Source organism: Lepidochelys kempii, chromosome 9, assembly GCF_965140285.1.
Source record: "Lepidochelys kempii isolate rLepKem1 chromosome 9, rLepKem1.hap1, whole genome shotgun sequence".
Classification (NCBI taxonomy): domain Eukaryota; kingdom Metazoa; phylum Chordata; order Testudines; family Cheloniidae; genus Lepidochelys; species Lepidochelys kempii.
The window spans coordinates 6,436,594-6,456,955 of record NC_136388.1 but is presented as its reverse complement, the minus strand read 5'-3'; the positions used below and the strand labels follow the sequence as shown (position 1 = coordinate 6,456,955).

Here is a 20,362-nt window from a genome sequence, read left to right as displayed (position 1 = left end):
TAATTCCAATTCAGCAATCTCTCATTGGAGTCTGTTTTTGAAGTTTTTTTGTTGAAGAATTGCAACTTTTAGGTCTGTAATCGATTGACCAAACAGATTGAAGTGTTCTCCAACTGGTTTTTGAATGTTATAATTCTTGACGTCTGATTTGTGTCCATTTATTCTTTTACGTAGAGACTGTCCAGCCTGACCAATGTACATGGCAGAGGGGCATTGCTGGCACATGATGGCATATATCACATTGGTAGATGTGCAGGTGAACGAGCCTCTGATAGTGTGGCTGATGTGATTAGGCCTGATGACGGTCAGTCAGAGGCCTTATAATTATTATTGCTTAATGACTCCCAGGTTTGAAATTCCTCACCTCTTTGAAACCCCAGCCCACATGAACTCACCCCACCATACATCCTCAGTAGATATAACTGAATTCCACGCAGTTTGCTGCATGTGAATTTTTCAAATAGTGCCCGCACAAAACTACTAAAGATCCCAGGCCACTTAGAAAGAAAAAGTAGAGATTTGTTCCCATGTCCGGGCCAAAATTTCCTCTCCCTTGGCTACTACACAGGGTGCTGTGTACTAGTTCTGTTTCTGGCTACTTCAGCAGTCTGATGTTTAGAGGCGCTGAGTATTCAGTTCCCATTTGAAGTCCATCATTTAGGCTACAGTCTAAAATGTGTTACAATTCTTCCTAATGAAAGAATATTCTTCCAGATGTTCCCAAGTGAAGTATTATTGCCAGTAAAAATCCTCAAGATTATTTATTATTTATCCTCTAAAGCTTCATTCCCTTTATTCAGCAGTATTATAAATTAAATTATCATAGGTATTGTCACTAAACAACAAAACCAAATAGCTAACAAACCCTATTAAGCCAGGATGGGTAAGGAATGGTGTCCCTAGCCTCTGTTTGTCAGAGGGTGGAGATGGATGGAGGAGAGAGATCACTTGATCATTACCTGTTAGGTTCACTCCCTCTGGGGCACCTGGCATTGGCCACTGTCGGCAGACAGGACACTGGGTTGGATGGACCTTTGGTCTGACCCAGTATGGCCATTCTTATGTTCTTATGTTCAAATGAAACGATGTCTGTCCTTTTTAAGATGAAAAACTTCAAGACAATGTGGAAGTCATTTTTTAAAATTAAATACATCTTCATACAAGTCAGGCCTCCCACTGAATAAAATAATTTACATTCCTTAGAATTGTGTAGTGTACATTTATTGATAATCATAACAGAGCAGCATTTCCACTCTATAAACACAAAACAGGCATCTCATGGTGTCAGGTGGGTTTCCTGACATTTACATTTAGAGCCTTAGGATTTTCACGTTCCTGGGTGTAAATCAATACTCTGGAATTGTGCAAACTTGAGACACGTGCAAGAATCGCTGGTGGAATGTGGAACTTGTAGGCGGGAGTAACAAACTTTTCTGAAGCTCTAGAATGTGCCCATCAGAGCAAAGTTTGGAAGGCATGAGATCCTTAAAGGAAAACAGTTTGAATCAGGATGCTACATTAGACATGATATAAATGTATAAGGAACACAAACCCTCATGCTTCAGGGCATAAAATAATCTTTAACTTCCTGGCATTAGGAAAAATCTTCATTTGGAGCATCAGGTACTGACCGCTGACAGGACACTGCACTAGATGAGCATTGGTCTGATCAGGAACAGCAATTCCTAGGCTTTTGATCAGGGTAAAAGTGTAAAGCTCCGACTGAACTCCAATTCTGCTCTGGGTTGCAAGGATGGAGGTCTCACTCACACGGTTTAATGATTATATTTAAAACGAATCTCTGCACAGATCATGTAGCTGTTTACAATTCATCCCCCCTGCCCCGCTGAGGGGCACAATGCAAGAGCCTGAATAGACAACAACTGTAACCCTGGGCCACCTGACAACTTACCAGGCACACTTAATTAACACAAAGTGAAATAGATGGTTGCCACTCTTCTTTTCAATACAGTAGGTGGCCCAAGGCGACTGGATGCCTCAACAAACAACACTCCATCCTCCAGTCTCCAAGGGCTGCACCTCCACAGGGAAGATGAGTGTGGCAATGGGCTGATGATCACCTGTAGCCCAGCAAGGGCAGGAAGCAAATCACCTGCATGGGCAGATGTTAAAGTGAGGTTCAAGAGAGCAGAGACACATCAGAGGCTTGTTGTTTCTTCATTTTTCCGCCTGCTGCCACAACTCGGTAGCAGATTTGAAACAAGACACTTTGGCCAGAATCATCAGATTGTTTTTTTGTTTTTTTTTTAGTCTCCCCAAACACACTGTGAGTTTCCCCCACCTCCACTCCACCAAATACCCTTAAAGCCACAGTCCCTTTGAAACACACATTTATAAACAGAGAATGGGGATTGGGTGGGGGCAGGGTTAACCGGGTTTCTATTCAGTAAGTATCAGTGCTGCCTGAAGAAGTCTGCATGTCTCTCTGAGGCTATTCAAATGCAACTGTAAAGAATGTGGCACTTCCTTGTGAATGGGAATGTGGCACTTCCTTCATCCGCATACTGCGCCCTATGCCATGACTTACAGTATGAAGTGTGAAAAGAAAAGGAGGACTTGTGGCACCTTAGAGACTAACCAATTGATTGGAGCATACGCTTTCCTGACCTACAGCTCATTTCATCGGATCCGATGAAGTGAGCTGTAGCTCACGAAAGCGTATGCTCCAATCAATTGGTCTCTAAGGTGCCACAAGTACTCCTTTTCTTTTTGCGAATACAGACGAACACGGCTGCTACTCTGAAACCTGTCAGTATGAAGTGTGGTGGAATGTTCCCGATCACCTTGCTTCAAAAAAGTCAGCAGGACGGGAGGTAAAGGCTCAAAATACAGGCAGCAAAGAACAGTCCCCCAAATTCTCACTATTCCTCTAATTTCTAAATCCACCATTCTGCTACCAAGAAAATAACCTCCCTGACAACAAACTCATGCCATAAATGGCTTGCAGTACAACGGCCCGGAACTGCCCCACTGATATACCAAATTCCCCCTGCCGGTGCTCACTTCAGGAATGCTGCTGCTACAGCGACTAAGGGCATGTCTACACTACGGGTGCAACAGGGGCACAGCTACAGCAGTAATGTCATACTGTGAATACGTTCTATAGTGATGGAAGGGATATTTCTGTCAATACATGTCATCTACCTTCCCAAGTGGCAATAACTAGGTCAGTGGAAGAATTCTTCTGTCCACACAGCTCTGGCTAAATGGAGGACTAGGTTGGCTTCACTGTGGTGCTCAGGGTTTGAATTTTTCAAGCCCCAGAGCACAATAGCTATGTTGATCTAACTCTTAAGTGTAGATGTGGCTTAAGAGCTAAATAAAAGGGGGCCATGTTTGTCACACAGATGGTGCAAAACACAGCAGGGAAAGTGGTTTTCTCAGCAGTGAAATGCAGGGAAATGTAAAAACAAACAAACAGAAACTGACCAAGCAAACCAACAAAATGAATTAAGACTATCCATTCAGAGGTGAACAGCTGTTTTCAAAACAAGTGTAAATCCAGAAGCCCTCCATGCAGAATTTAAACATTATAGACACACTGTTTTTATTGTATATCTATACACACACACATATATACACTCTCTCTCTCTAATGATAAAATTAGGCTGAAGCTATAACTTAAAGGTTTCAGAGTAACAGCCGTGTTAGTCTGTATTCGCAAAAAGAAAAGGAGTACTTGTGGCACCTTAGAGACTAACCAATTTATTTGAGCATGAGCTTTCGTGAGCTACAGCTCACTTCATCGGATGCATACTGTGGAAAGTGTAGAAGATCTTTTTATATACACACAAAGCATGAAAAAATACCTCCTCCCACCCCACTCTCCTGCTGCTAATAGCTTATCTAAAGTGACCACTCTCCTTACACTGTGTATGATAATCAAGGTGGGCCATTTCCAGCACAAATACAGGGTTTAACAAGAACGTCTGAGGAGGAGGGGGCGGGTAGGAAAAAACAAGGGGAAATAGGTTACCTTGCATAATTGTTTTTTCCTCCCCTCCCTCCCCCCGACGTTCTTGTTAAACCCTGGATTTGTGCTGGAAATGGCCCACCTTGATTATCATACACATTGTAAGGAGAGTGATCACTTTAGATAAGCTATTACCAGCAGGAGAGTGGGGTGGGAGGAGGTATTTTTTCATGCTTTGTGTGTATATAAAAAGATCTTCTACACTTTCCACAGTATGCATCCGATGAAATGAGCTGTAGCTCACGAAAGCTTATGCTTAAATAAATTGGTTAGTCTCTAAGGTGCCACAAGTACTCCTTTTTATAACTTAAAGTAGACTCACAGCCTTTTGACCCCAGAACGCTTTCCTCTTTTCATATGTGGAACTGCTGTATTAGCTTCCTGTAAACAAGAACACAGCTGGTTTAACTAAGCAATGAAGCACTCAAGCACGGTATTCTCCACTGTTCTGATTATGGATTTATCCTGGGCATGTTTTACCAACCAGCAGCCTTTCGAGAGCATGTGAAAGTGACTAACTTCCTTTAGGCATGAGGTGCAGAATTTATTGCATGCACGTTATCCTGTTCCCTCTTTTACTATCTGGCTACTTGTAACCCTTTATCAACAGCAGTACTTACATTTATGAGACTGAAAAAGTTCTGCCTGCATGATTGACATTCCAACTTTTCCACAGAATAAAGGTACTTTATCAGCCTTTAATAGGAATGGCACTGCTGAGAATGTAGTTTAAACACACACACGGTTTCATTGCAAAAGTGGATGGAAAATTGTCATATCTAATCAATTACTTAGGTGGACTGAGGGTAGCACAAAAACAGTCTGATAAAGTCTGCAAATTATAGATTGACACTCCAACATGTCTAGTGGCTCAAAGTGGGGAAAACTCCATAAAGTCCTCACTTGTAAAGGCCCCTGTAAGAAAGAACTATTTCTCCCCTCCCCGGCTTGTTGATTTGGGCCCAATTCTGCAAGGTGCTCTGTGCCCTCAATTATCCTGACCCTTAGTTGGTGTAATTCAGCGTAACTCCACTGACGGTCATCAATTCCAAGCTAGAAGGGACCGCATTCTGACCTCCTGCGCAACACAGGCCACAGGACTGTGAGTTACTTTCTGTTTGAACTACAGCATATCTGAGACACGCAAAGTGGGTGTGGTGATATCTTTTACTGGACTAACGTCTGCTGGTGAGAGACAAGCTTTTAAGCTTACACAGAATTAAGATTGAAACTTCTCTCTTTCACCAACAGGAGTAGATCCAAATAAAACGATATTAACTCATCCACTCTGTCTCTCCACTATCCTGGGACCAACACAGCTACAACAATACTGCAAACCATAGATCTTTTGAAAGACATCCAATCTTGATTTAAAAGTCGCCAGTGATGGAGAATCCACCACAACCCTGGGTAAGTTGTTCCAATGTTAATTGCCTCATTGTTAAAAATTCAAGGGCGTTACACTAGATTTCTGCACCAGCAAAGGATCGGGCCTGTTAAGTTTAATAAAATACAGAGTGCTCAACCCTTCACAAAAGCTGCTCGCATCTCACAGAAGCAGGCCCATTCTTTCTAAGGTCAACCCCAGCACTGCTGTATAATAAAAAAACTGAACTGAAAGGGAATTCTGGGTACCAGGAAATGCAAATACACATACCTAGCACCCCATTTGTAACAAGTAGTCTTGATATTTTACACTGGAAAAAGATAATGCTTAAGAGGAAAAAGCAAAGCTAGCTAGACTGACACTTAACCCCATCAAACCTCCACAGAGCCACCCTTGGGATGTTAATATTCTGTCTGTCGCAGCCTTCTTAGGAATCAGCAGGAATTTTCACCTGATGGCATTTGCCTCTCCCAAGTAAAGATGGGGAGATCTGCATAAGGAGTTGGATCTCCCCCTACCCGAGTTTTTTCCCTGGCATAAAGATTTTTAAAGAAAGTTTTAAAATGATAGAGGACAGAGGTCAAAGAGGACCCACAACCACTTTTGGTCCTATGCAGATATGGAACTATGTAAGAAATGCTGATTTCCTGATTACTTTACCCTTCCTGTGGACAAATTAAAATTACAAAGTGATCTGGTCTTTGTAAATTGCAATATTTCAAACCCATCAGTATTTGCCCAATTCCAAAATGAAGTCTAATGTCCAAGGGTTTGGGTTTGTTCCTCAGCCCCATTCGCAGTAAATCGGCACAGTTTCACTGTGCGCAATGGACTTAATGCCAATTTGCACCAATTGAGAACTGACCCTGACTGTTTAATATCACCCTAGGCTGAAATTTGCCACCCAAGGTCTAAATCCAAGTGTAAAACTTTCTTTCCGTTCAGTATAAACCATCAATGACAATTCAACCATTTCTTTCCTATGGGAAAGTGATGACATTTTTGTTTCAAAGGCAGTGGGCCATTCAAACCACCATCAGGTTCATTCTAATTTGCAAATGCTCTCAATTCAGTATTGCTTTATCATGTCTAAGGTTTTCGACTTGCTTTCCTCACATGCAGTAATCCCAGCACAAAAGGCCTCAACTCCCCTCTCTCTCTCTGCACCCCGATGTTTGGTTTTGAAAAGTGAACATGTAAAAAAGTGAAAAAGCACTGGCTGTCCCATCCCTCTCCCCCCATCAGCAGCCAGACTACAAAGGCAGATTGTGCAGGATTTGGAAGAGGGCTTCTTGTTTTTGTTTCCATCAGTGCTGACACCTGACGGGATATTACTGAAAAGCCAGTCCCGGTGGCTATTGCAGTGTTTCCTGATCGCTGCTACATTTAAAAGAATGAACAACAAAACAAATTTCTGCATCATAAATCACTGCTAGGATTAACTGCTCTAGTTCTTATTCAGTGACTGGCCCACTCACCTTCCACTTTACATTTACTGAAGAACAGCTCAAGTCTATTTTGAGAAAACCGGTTCCTGCTCAGATTTCACAAGAAGATGTAACAGATCATTGTTCAAAGTCAGATGTAAGGAATGTCACAGAGGGTGACAAAGGGTCAAGGAAGGATACCCAGGTGCACACTTTGGAGGGTTGTGTTAAGGAAGAATTGCTCGAGACTGGCTCAGGGACTCACAAGGAGAAAACAGTTCTTCATCCCGAGTGAGAAAGCGGATTATTCATTCAATGGGTTTTAAAAACAGGATGCGTGCTCCGCAAGGGGTCGGTGCCCTCAGGGAAGGCTGCTGAGCAGATCCCTACTGGAAAGCACTGCCACGCGTTTGGGCAATGGTGAAATATTGCTTCAGTTGCCACCGGTCGCTCCTTTGCCCATTTTATATTCTTCAGCAGAATGGAGCAGGTCCACACGCACCTTCCCGGTGGAGGAGTCGGAACACTGCCTGCTGAGTACACACCAACTAATACCTGCAAAAGATTCCCCCCCCATACCTTAGACTCACACTTCTCAAATAAGGTGGATGAACAGAGATCCTAGAAATCCATTTGCCACGGAAAAACGCACAATTGGCGTTTTTACAGAGAAGCTTCAGCTTTTACATTTTGTACATTTTACATTACATACACTTTAGCGGAGCCTCCATTATCCAGCTGTCCATCATAACCGAACTGGAGCTGTCAGCCCGGGCGGCAGAGCTTGGGCTTCAGCAGATCTGCCACCATTCCAATTAGATCAGATAAATGGGGTTCCACTGTATAGAATACAGACACAGATGTATCTGGTATATGCAAGAAATACAAATTGCAATTCTATTCATTTTATTTTATTTTAAGGACTGATGGCACTGGTAGGCTTTGAACTCGCTTACAAATTGTAAATATACCAATAAAACATCGTGTTCAATTGATACCTATAGATATTGTGACTTGGGAAACGAAAGTTCTGTGTTTCATTTTCATCACATAAAAAGGTGGATTTTTAATTTTTTTTTATAGGAGAATTTTGGGGTTTTCATCACAGAAGACTAGGATCCCTGTTGATCAAGCACCCAGCACACATCTCAGCGGGCCAAATTCAGAGCTCACTTACATACATGTAAGTCCCATGAAGTGAACATGATTGCATGAGGTGTTAGTCAGCGCAGAACTAGACACATGGTCTTTCTTGGCTGCTGAAGTTTCCCTGTACGTAGATGTTCCATCCCCTCAGCTCATAAACCAAGGGCCAGTTTAAAAAGCAGGTCCAGAAATTGGTCTAGCGAACAACATGTAAACAGTACACTTCAGCCAGCTCATTACATCAGCCCTATGGACCTTCTCCCCAGGGCAGTCCCTAGGGGGAGTAGGGGGAAGGCACACATACACACACTGTTTAATGCTATTCAGCAATGTCGCTTCAAGAATAGTTGGATTGCGTACATCTACCCAACCAGTCCTCGTCTGCTGCTGGAGCGGTGCTGCTAACCGAATTGTGATTCCTGAGAAGGTCTCTTGTTTTAACCAGGAGGGGAAACATCCCATCAGATAATCCCTGAACCACGTGCAAGGCATATGCAGTGGAGTGTTGATAACCTCACTCTCCTCTGGGGCCGCTGCCAGTGAAGCTAGGAGTCTTGTTACAAGATGCTACCTGTGTCCTTAAAGGATAAGCCAGGTGGTTGCTGAAGAAAGGAACTGTTCTCACTTCCTAGAGGACTGGCTGCCTGCAGAACGGAAGTAAGAAAGGGAATGTCAGCTGAAAGTAGAACTGATTATCGGATGGTCTCTGCCTGTGGGGAACACCTGTTCAACCTGGACACCAGCACAAACAGCACAGCAAAAAATACACAAAGGAAACTTAAATCACAAATGTTACAACTTGAAAATGTGGGTTTAGTCTTGACAGGCATTTACACTTTATCTGAGCTTTCACCTATTTGCCAGATATTACTGTCACCACTTCCGGACAATGGGATGCTGTTTCAAGGGCTGGTGTTTCCACAGATAAAATAACCCTTTCCTCCTCTTCTTTTTGTATTACAGTACAGTAGTATCCAGTTGTCCCAGCCAAGATCAGGTGCAGCACATATACATAGTCAGAAAGCCCCAGTCCCAAGGAATTCACACTCAGAATAGCCAAGACAGACACAGTGGAAGAAAGGAAGGAAGGATTCTTCTCCTCATTTTACAGAGGTGGAGCTGAGATCAGATTCGGTGAAATAATTTACTCAGAGTGTCTGTGGCAGATCTGGGAACTGAGCACAGATCTTGAATCTCAGTTCAGTGCCTTAACTGCAAGCCCATGTGCCCTCTCTGTACAAGCCTGTACAAGAAGGAAATTAGCAAAAACCCCAAAGCTGTTGGCTTTATTCTGAGGGGGCCTAGTTTTGCTTTATGTTATATATGCGCAGTGAAGTCCCAATGACTTCACTACTGATGCAGGACTCAAAATGAGGGTGGAATTTGGCCGAAGGTGTGTAGATACCCCCGTGCTACCTGTGCATACATAAGACATAAAGTCCACGTGCCCTCAGTCACCCCAAAAAAGAAACCCATCTAGTCAAAGGGTATGTCTACACTAGGAACTCAGCTAGGGATAGGAGTCACAGCTTGTGCATCCACATGCTAAAAACAGTCGTGTAGCCAGAGTGGCACAGGCCAGCCCCCTCAAGTACGTAGCCACAGCAGGGGTCAGGAGGGTTTGTACTTGAAGTGGCTAGCCAGTGCCACCACTTGCTGCTGTGCGGGCTACCGTGGCTACACTGCTATTTTTAGTACACTAGCTCAGTGAGATTTTTAGTACACCGGCTCACTGGGGAAGGAAGGGTGTCCCTAGCCTCTGTTTGTCAGAGGGTGGAGATGGATGGCAGGAGAGAGATCACTTGATCATTACCTGTTAGGTTCACTCTCTCTGGGGCACCTGGCACTGGCCACTGTCGGTAGACAGGAGACTGGGCTGGATGGACCTTTGGTCTGACCCAGTCTGGCCATTCTTATGTTCTTATGTTTTTATGTGTCTCCATTAGCTAAGAATCACACCCCTAGCTCCTAGCGTAGACGGAGTCTAAACTGGATTTCTTGAAATGTGTTGCTGTTGTCCATAAAATACTAGTCATATCGTTAACAACAGGCTAGAGACTCCAGTCTGTGGGATTACACTGGCTATATAAACCGTATCGGACAACCATCTTTCTCTCCTCATCATGACCAGTGCTTGGCTCTCATAAAATCTATATGTCACCAAAAACTTGCGACAGACAGACAAACAAATCAGCCTGACCCACAGGCGTTTGTTGGGGGGAACTATAGTCCCCCTGAGCATGCAAAAATGAACAGGCCTAGAGGTCTGAGCAGAGGACTGGGAAACAGGAACTCCCATGCCCTCATCACAGTTGCCAACTTTCACGTGGTAAATAAGCACCCCGATTTTCACAATAAGCCAAAAATCAAGCTAATCCCATTTCAAAATAAGCCAATCCCCAAGAGCCGCAACACTCTATGTGACTAGATCCCCCGAGTGTGCAGTCTAGGACTGCGGTGCACCTGCTGTGCACCCCTGACTCTCTCCCCGCTCTTGCCCCTGCTTGCCCCCCCTTGCCTCTGCTTGCTGGGAGCCGATCAAAAAAAAAAAAAGACGCAACAAGCTACAACAAGCAACAAGCTAAACAAGCAAACTACAAGCCAAAAACTAGCCAACAAACAACTCACAAGCCAATTAAGCCAAAATTTCTGTGGTTTTTTTTCACAGGTTTGGCATGGCTGGCCCTTATCCTTGCTGACTCACACTGTGGGTTGGTTGCTCATTTAAGACCAGATTTTTAAAGTATTTAGGTGCTTCAGAAAATCCCAGCAGACACCTACCTGCCTCTTCAGACACGTTGGCCCTTAACCTATGTACCTCAATTTTCCCCTCTGTAAAATGGGGACAAAGATGCACACCTGCATCACAACACCCATGTGAGGTGGGCGCGGGGGTGTTAATTCATTAATATCTGCGAAGTGCTTTGCGAATGCAAAATGCTGTACAAATGACAAACATATTGAAAGTAATGTTTATGGAAGACACCGGTCTAAAGCCCCTAGACTGCTTTGAAATCTCAGCCATTACTAACAAGATAATACAGTAAACAGTGAAGAGTCTCCTATTAATAGCAAATATGTGATCAGATGTATCCATTGTGCACATAATCTTAAGATGCACACCCAGGGCAGAATTAACAGATCTACGTCCAGGTGAAGTCTGACAGTTCAAGTCGCCCAGGAGTCTGGGCTTGTGGGTGCACATACCGAGCCTGAAGAGAAACCCCAGTGACTTAAATCTCTGATCACATTCGGTTTTAATGTGATATTGATACAAGCTGCACTGTACACTGTTTCTTTGGATACGGGACTCCCTTCAAAGCCCTCACTGAGCACTTAGCACAAGACTGGGTGTAGAGAGCACGGATCAGGACCGATCTTTCATCAAACACATGCACCTAGGAGCATGAATTCACGCTCAGCTCCATGCTCCCTGGAGAAACTGGACCAGCATTTCCTTTTGTGTGTGCACGCTGCACTTTTGCCTTTTTCAGCAGCGCTTCCCTTTAAACAGACAGTGAAACGGGAACCAGGGAAGGATTCTTGGCTATTAACACCATTATCGATCCAGTCAGGACAGTGCTCGTATTACAGGAAACAGCAAGCACTGACGTCAAAGCTAAAGAGAGGGTGTATGCAGCAGGAATACAATGGGGTCAAGCTAACAGACCTGGCAGCATGATCTAGGGAGGGATGAACATGGGACTCCTCTCCAGAAACTTACTCAGTTCTAATCCTGGCTCTGACTGACTCACTATGTAGAGTCCCAGCTCTGCCACCGATTTACTATGTAACCACAGCCAAGTCACTTCACCTCTGGGCCTCAGTTTCCTCTTCTGTAAAATGCGGTTAATGATACTTATGTACCTGATAGTGGGTGAGGCTTAGGGGCATTGTGAAGCTAATTAATGCTTGTAAAGCACTCCAAGATCTTCAGATAAACTGCTACAAAAATGCAAATTCCGATGATGATTATGACACGCTTGTAATAAGTACACAGCTAGCAGGTGCTTTCATATTTATTCATGCTGGCTCCAAAAATAATTGCCTGCATATAGTTGAGTTTTGGAAAAAATGTCTAAAAATGTCAGGCCTCGTCTTCATTGCAAAAGACAGATGTGTTCCTGAGTTAAAATCCTAACAAGGACAAGGCAGTTTGTAGTTTTCACATGAGTTAGCAGGTGGAGACACAGAGAAGGATCCCCCATCTTTAACTCAACCTGCGGACTCGTTTGAAAATCACAAAGTGCCTTGCCCGCACTAGGATGTTAACTTGAGTCAAGAACACACCTTTTCGCCGAGTGAAGAGACAGCCCTTGGACTCCTTTACAGCTGCTGACAGGCCCTGACTGCTGTGTGAGTATTGGGGACGTCAGCTGAGGCACTTACAAATTGAGAAGTCAGAAGGGCTAAGAATATTATAACAGGCTGGAAGCATCTTTCACTTCCACCTTCTTGGCCATCACACCCCTTTTCTAGCTCTCCTTCTCTCTTCCAGAGCCTGGGCAAGCGACACCAGCTTAGACTTCGTTAGGCTCACCCTTGGTAGGCCAAATTCAACGATGATTCACAGATTATAAAGCCGGAAGTGGTCATTTAGCTGGCCACGCAAGTTACACATAAAGTGGGTGCGAGCCAAAGGAAGTCTAAAGGATTAGACCGAAAGTCTAATTTGGGGGCTGGAAGAAGGTTTAAGTGTCACTAACCTAGATTCACCTCTGAAATTGGGCCACCTTCTATACCAAAAGCAGGAAGGATGTTGGATCTAAATGCTGACACGAGAGTCTAGAATTATGAGAAAAGGAGTACTTGTGGCACCTTAGAGACTAAAAGGTGCCACAAGTCCTCCTTTTCTTTTTGCGAATACAGACTAACACGACTGCTACTCTAAAACCTAGAATTATGAGCAGTGTGTTCAGCAGGATAGAATTTTATGTGTGCGTATCCAGCAGTGGATAACTACATAGTCATACAACAACATTTACAGCACAGAACACCATTCATGGAGACTGCTGTAAAGCTTCCTTCTTTCCTCCCTTAACACAGACAACTTGAAGAGTGAGAGTTTTTCACTTACTCTGCCTGCTTCTTGTAGATGATCCCGAAGAGCTAGGCCGGCTTGTTTGCTGCGGTCCAGACTGTGAGAACTGTGGTGCAATGGTTGGGATCTTTCCCTTTCGAGGGCTGGGACTCTGCACTTCGGGAGTGCGGGGGACCCTACGTTTGCCAGTGAAGGCAGAGGAAAACTCGCTGCTGGAAGAGAGACAGAAAGAGTTAGAATGTTCATGTTCATGGTTTTACATCAAGGGACAAAACAGGCTGCAGAACATGGGGGAAATCTAACAGCCATTTGGACACCTACAATCAACCAAATCCCATTGCACATCCTCACCAACACAGTGTTACACACACTGGCCAAAGTCTAGGGAGGTCACGGATGGAAATGAACATTGTACTCCCTCAGCTGTACCTTACAAAACACACACCTCATTAAGGACCCACATTCCCTTCTGTTTCAGAGTAGCAGCCATGTTAGTCTGTATTCGCAAAAAGAAAAGGAGTACTTGTGGCACCTTAGAGACTAACCAATTTATTTGAGCATAAGCTTTCGTGAGCTTCTTTGGATCTTACAGTCTCCACTGTAAGAGCATAAGAATGGCCATACTGGGTCAGCCCAAAGGTCCATCCAGCCCAGTATCCTGTCATCCGACAGTGGCTAATACCAGGTTCCCCAGAGGGAGTGAACGTAACAGGTAATGATCAGGTGATCTCTCTCCTGCCATCCATCTCCACCCTCTGACAAACAGAGGCTAGGGACATCATTCCTTACCCATCCTGGCTAACCGTCATTAATGGACTTAACCTCCATGAATTTATGTAGTTCTCTTTTAAACCCTGTTATAGTCCTAGCCTTCCTAACCTCCTCAGGCAAGGAGTTCCACAGGTTGACTGTGCGTTGAGTGAAGAAGAACTTCCTTTTATTTGTTTTAAACCTGCTGCCCAATAATTTCATTTGGTGACCCCTAGTTCTTATATTATGGGAAGAAGTAAATAACTTTTCCTTATTCACTTTCTCCAAACCACTCATGATTTTATATACCTCTGTCAAAAAGAAAAGGAGTACTTGTGAACCTTAGAGACTAACAAATTTATTGTAGCTCACGAAAGCTTATGCTCAAATAAATTTGTTAGTCTCTAAGGTGCCACAAGTCCTCCTTTTCTTTTTGCAAATACAGACTAATACGGCTGCTACTCTGTAACTAGTGTTGGTGGACACTCTGGAGGCACCTGGCCAGTGACCCAAGCGTTGATCCATGGAGTATTCTTGCTTTTGGATCTATATTCAGTTATTACTCTAGCCAGCCATACCTTTCCTAACCAGAAAAGACCAAACTGAAACAATTTCAGCATGAAAAGGACAATCACCTTTAGGAGGAAATAAAATTAGAGTCAAGAGAAGAGACCCAAAAAGTGCCAACCAGCAATAGGTAATTAAAGTGGTAGCCAGAGGGCCTCTTTTGCTTCATCAAAAGAAGTCATTGTGACCGGTAGGAAGAGTGATTAGGAGGATTTGAAGACATCTAATCTTCTACTCTGGATGGAATGCTGCTGGGTCGGCAATGATTAACTGCTGCTTCACCTTTTGCAGAGCTACCTTAGCAAACATTTCTTTTATTTTTTAAATTACATTAATTGTCCAGGATTTTGCTTTTGGAAACACTAGCTGTAAGTGACACAGACTTGTGTTAAAAGTCTGCTCTGAACCATCTTTATAGCAAAAAGAAAAGGAGTACTTGTGGCACCTTAAGAGACTAACCAATTTATTTGAGCATGAGCTTTCGTGAGCTACAGCTCACTTCATCGGATGCATGCCGTGGAAACTGCAGCAGACTTTATTTATACACAGAGAATATGAAAAAATACCTCCTCCCACCCCACTGTCCTGCTGGTAATAGCTTATCTAAAGTGATCATCACTTTAGATAAGCTATTACCAGCAGGACAGTGGGGTGGGAGGAGGTATTTTTTCATATTCTCTGTGTATAAATAAAGTCTGCTGCAGTTTCCACGGCATGCATCCGATGAAGTGAGCTGTAGCTCACGAAAGCTCATGCTCAAATAAATTGGTTAGTCTCTTAAGGTGCCACAAGTACTCCTTTTCTTTTTGCGAATACAGACTAACAGGGCTGTTACTCTGAAACCTGTCATCTTTATAGCAAGATCTCTCTCAGGTAGTTGTTTACTTGCCTCTCCTTTATTACTCTTCCTTATCATTTCAAAAGATCATGCAGATGATATCCAGTGTAGGGAAAAGGCATTTACAAAAGAGGAATCCGACTGGCCAAAACAAAATTCCAAGCCATGGTACTATTACAAAAGATCACAGGGATTTAGAACCAACAAAAGCGATTTAAATGTTTCTGTCCACAAAATAGTTTCACTGTCATCTGCTGTTTGCAATTTTTATCACTTGGTTTCAACTTCTTTAGTTTTTGATATTCTAGTGATGTGCTTCTTACAGTTCTCAGATGTAGATAAAATGCTAATGACTACCAAAAACAATCCTTAAACAAGCTTTGCACCATTTGAGCAGAAAGTGAGCTTTCCTATTCCTCAGTCCCACATACTTAAAAACAACAATCTAGATCTAAAATTCTGCATGTTAAAAAGCCATTGCATGGCTAGTAAGGATCTCCCTGAAGATTAGCTATAGAAGCCTAAATAGCTATACTGTAAAAAGCATACTTAGAGACAAAGTAAAACAGAGCAATCAGAATTCAAGTCTTTGCAAAAGCACAAGTGCAGGAGGACAGGGAATAAACATGAAGTGAGCATAGTACCTAAGGTACAAAATCTCCCATGTTGAAGGTGAAATACATGGAGCATACGGCAAGTGTTGGTAGTAGACCCCTAGGTGCCCAATTGTACCTCAGCCATGTATCAAATATCAAATATCCAAAACACAATGAAAACAGAATTGGCCAAAGATCTCCCGTTGTCTAACATAGCAACCGGCTGCTGTGTGTAAAATAATTAGAGTTTAACTAGAGAGGTGCTGGAGACAAATATGTCATGGGAAAATATTCAGCAGTGCCGCCTCTTTTGTCCTATAACTCCAGAGTTGTTAACTGGCCCCTTCACCTTGAACAGTCTCTTACAATGTGTGTTAACTACTTATGCTAAACAATTTGTTCCACCTTGTATTTAGCTGCGACACCCACCCTGAGTGCCTTTTCCAGACCTCATGGAAGAGCTCTGTGTGAGCTAGAAAGCTTGTCTCTTTCACTAACAGAAATTGGTCCAATAAAAGATATTACCTCGCCCACCTCGTCTCCAATAGGAGGAGTTATTTACGACAACATGCTGCCATGCCCAGAGAGTGTTCATCACCCTTAGCATTACATCAAAACTTAAATCTTTATTTAGAAGAAACAAAACCATTTGCTTTCCCAGTAACAGGTGGCCTGAAGCCAGAGACATAACTGGAGAAGAAAGACTGCATAATACACTTAATGGTCAACCAAGTGATGTGATAGGGTTTGAATGCAGAAGATTAATTAGGACCTTGTTTTCATAGATTCATAGATATTAAGGTCAGAAGGGACCATTATGATAATCTAGTCTGACCTCCTGCACAATACAGGCCACAGAATCTCACCCACCCACTGTCAACATCCGTGAAAGCTGCTCCCTAGATCACTTTCCAAAAAGAAAAAGGAACTCAACTGACATCCAGAGAGGAAGTGCACCTAGCTGTTTTTGTCCAATCTAAGATATTACCTCACCCACCTTGTCTCGCTAATATTCTGGGACCAACATGTCTACAACAATATTGCATATAAGTCTGCCATAGACACATATACCCTGAATATAGCACTCCCGAGGAACTACAGTTGAATTTTTAGATAATTTCACTAGATAGTTAAAAACATGACATTAGGGAGGTATCCAAACTCTCTCTCTTTTCTGCAGGTGCTGAATGAAGCGCCTGAGATATTAAAATACTACTGCACTTGCTCTTAACCAAATATAAATATCACTTCAGCCAGTCAAAAGCCAGCTTATTTACAAGTGTTCAGTATACTACTCAATAAAGACAGGCTTTATTATACATCAATTAGTTTTTGATTGGCTAAAACCACAACAGGCCTGTACTCGGCCAATCAGAATGCTGCAGATCAATAAAAGTACAATGGGCAATTGTCACTCCATCATTTACTAGCTAAAATGATAATTTGTTGCAGCGGAAATAAAGTCATTGCAATATGAACTGTCAGAGTCAGTGGGACTCATTTGTTTCTCAGTTTGGTTTAATACCAGTGTAAATTCAGTGACTTCAATGGAGTTATTCCAGATTTACATTGCTGTGAGCAAGAGAGGGATCAGGCCCAGGGTCCCTGGCATTGAACCAAAACAATTCTGCTTCACCTCAGTACATACTTTCCATATGCGCAGCAGGGAGAAGATTGCTTACAGTGGGCAAAACTAAGGTGGAAGCAACAGTCCATTCGCTCTGTTGTTCATTGTCGGAACTAGTTCATTTAAGTATTTATCCAACAGAGGAAATGAGACATTGGAACAAAAGGCACGCTTGGCTACTGTAGAAGCACCATATTGACTTAGCACCTCTGATGCAGAAAATCCAGTACATTGTTTGCTTTGCAAATGGCTACATTCCAATAGAATACCTTTAGAACAGAGAAAACCTTTTGTAGTTGTAAACACCCATTTTTTCATGCTTTGTGTGTATAAAAAGATCTTCTACACTTTCCACAGTATGCATCCGATGAAGTGAGCTGTAGCTCACGAAAGCTTATGCTCAAATAAATTGGTTAGTCTCTAAGGTGCCACAAGTACTCCTTTTCTTTTTGCGAATACAGACTAACACAGCTGTTACTCTGAAACCATTCCAATATCCATAACTTTAGGCAGCTTTTGTACACTCAAATCACTGCAAACATGGGGAAAAAAGAAAAATCGCCTCCTGGGTGAGATTTCACTTTCCTATCTCCACGTAGAGACTCCTCTGAAACAAGAGCGGTACATCAGTGAAGAGAGGAATACCCTAGTATTACAGGTCATAAGCCACTATACGGAGCTGGAGAGTTATTTCTGGTGACTCAGTAGACCAGGTGAGCCCTATTAGCTTCAACCCAAGAGGATAAAAAGGGGCCAGGTATCCCATAGAGGCAAAGGAAGCTTAGGAAGAGGTTTGCTTTTTTTTCCCCTGGTTATTTATCAGTAAATGCAAATCCCAGGAAGGGGTTAAGTTCGGACATTAACACAGACCGTGCGCACGTGTGTGCGTGTACACATTGTGCTGAGAATGGGGTGGGGATGCTGCCAGTTCACAACTAGCTGCACTCCAGAGTGACTGAGAAACAGCCAGCTCTGTCTGACACAGGGGAGGAAACAAGGATCCTCTCACATACTTCTGACCTACTGTTCGTGTTTGTAATGTTTGCTTAGTTACCATGGAGATGGGCAATTCAGAAATAATAATTTTATTAAGATAATGTTGAAATAAAAAGAAAACGGTACAGAGTTTAAGCACAGAAGTTTCTGGTTATCAGGGAATAAGGTACAGATTATCAAGGGGTGCGGAATTCGGTTTAGGAATGGGTGGCGTAAGGGATACATAATCTGCAATCTCCCCAATTGGGCGTAAAAGTTTAACCAGTCAAAGTACAGACATTGAGATATGGGGGTATGTTGTCCATATAATGGCTATGTTCAGGTGTGGAGTATAATGAGTGGATACGATGATGGGGATGGATCTACCCTCATTTGGTGGGATTTAATGTTCAGTGAGTTTATGGTTCCAGTTCATATGGTCCAATGGAAAAAGTCTCTCAGTCCCTTTCCCATAGTGGATGCATGATGTCGTACCGGCTCACACCTCCTGGTACCGTCAGTGGCCGGTGATCTGTTCGATGTAGATGTCCCTGGACCATCGGATGGTGTCCGAGACCAGCAGGCACTGCATGAGCCTATAAATAATGCTGCTGCTGGACCACTACATGTCCCAGAAGTGCTAACTTGTTGGCAATACATAATTTCTCATCTCGCAGCAGGGGGACAGTGCAATTGAGAAACTGGAAACAATAGGGAGATGTATGCAACAGAGAAACAGAAATCTCTAGCCATGGAGCCCAATTCCCAGAAGGGTGAGTACCTGCAGCTTCAACTGAGGTCCACGGGACCTGAAGGTCATCAGAACCTCTGAAAGTTGGGTCCCGATAGGCTTGGTATATCTTCTCCCCAACACATCCACACCCGGCCCCATTAAATTAGGCTTGAATAAAGACTGGGAGTGGATGTGTCATTACACAAAATAAAACTATTTCCCCATGTTTATTTCCGCACCCCCTCCCCCACTATTCCTCACACATTCTTGTCAACTGCTGGAAATGGCCCACCTTGATCATTACTACAAAAGGGTTTGTTTTTGTTTTTGTTTTATTTCCTCTCCTGCTGATAATAGCTCACCTTACCTGATCACTCTCATTACAGCGTGTATCGTAACACCCATTGTTTCATGTTCTCTGTGTATATAAAATCTCCCCACTGTATTTTCCACTGCATGCATCCGATGAAGTGATCTGTAGCTCACAAAAGCTTATGCTCAAATAAATTTGTTAGTCTCTAAAGTGCCACAAGTCCTCCTTTTCTTTTTGCGGATACAGACTAACACCACTGCTACTCTGAAACCTATCCTCATCCACTCCATATTCTCTTTTGTTTCTGAGTCACTGCTTCAAATCCGCCCCAAGTCAGACATCAGCAAAAGTTGTTGCCACCCAATGGTTATTTGAGGGAATCTGAAAAAAGAGAGTGGGTCTCGGGGTCCAGTTCCTAGTAGACAAGGATCCTCAACCAACAAAACAGCATCACAATTGCAGTTCCATGACAAACCCTTGTGGGGAGGCCAAGCAGTAGTGATCCCTTCGGGTTAGGGATGGAGCACACCGATGGAAGAACTTGTCCTGCTGCTGTCTTCGGCTATCCCTCAATGCGAGGATGGTGTCTGCCAAGGGGGTTCATTGGTGGGTTTTTAAGTGGCTGAGGAGCCCAATTCATGCCCTACAGATTTTGCCACAGAAGTTCTCCATGGATAACTCAAGGACTTGATCCCTGTCATGCTCCCAATGGCTCTGGCTCCTGATCTATGTAATAAATGTTTTTTTTCTGCACAGTAAGTCATCTAAGGAAGCAATCAGGATTTTTTTTTTGCAGCTGACAGTCTTGAGGCTTATGTATGATGTTCACTAATGAAATCTGTTTGCTTTAGATTTCTTCTGTTCTGGCCCAGATTTTTAAAAATTGAATAGCTGCCACTGGCAGAGCTAAGAGTATTTTGTTTGGCAAGCATCATCACAGCTATGTCACACCACACTACATCATACAT

General features: G+C 43.2%; 1 protein-coding gene across 5 annotated transcripts in view; it reads right to left on the bottom strand.

Moving 5' to 3' along the window:
* Nucleotides 1-1,205: 1,205 nt before the first annotated feature.
* ARMC9 (armadillo repeat containing 9) overlaps nucleotides 1,206-20,362 on the bottom strand; it is a 112,263-nt gene continuing 93,106 nt past the window's right edge. For 2 of the 5 annotated variants that reach the window (XM_073359128.2, XM_073359131.1), the window contains 2 exons: nucleotides 13,032-13,207; nucleotides 1,206-2,113 (listed from right to left, as the gene is read on the bottom strand). In XM_073359128.2, the coding sequence (XP_073215229.1) occupies nucleotides 1,926-2,113; nucleotides 13,032-13,207 (364 nt within the window). In that variant the 3' untranslated portion in view covers nucleotides 1,206-1,925. Of the gene's footprint in view, nucleotides 2,114-4,285; nucleotides 8,599-13,031; nucleotides 13,208-20,362 lie in introns of those variants that run through there. The other 3 variants (XM_073359129.2, XM_073359130.2, XM_073359132.2) reach the window with 3 other exon arrangements.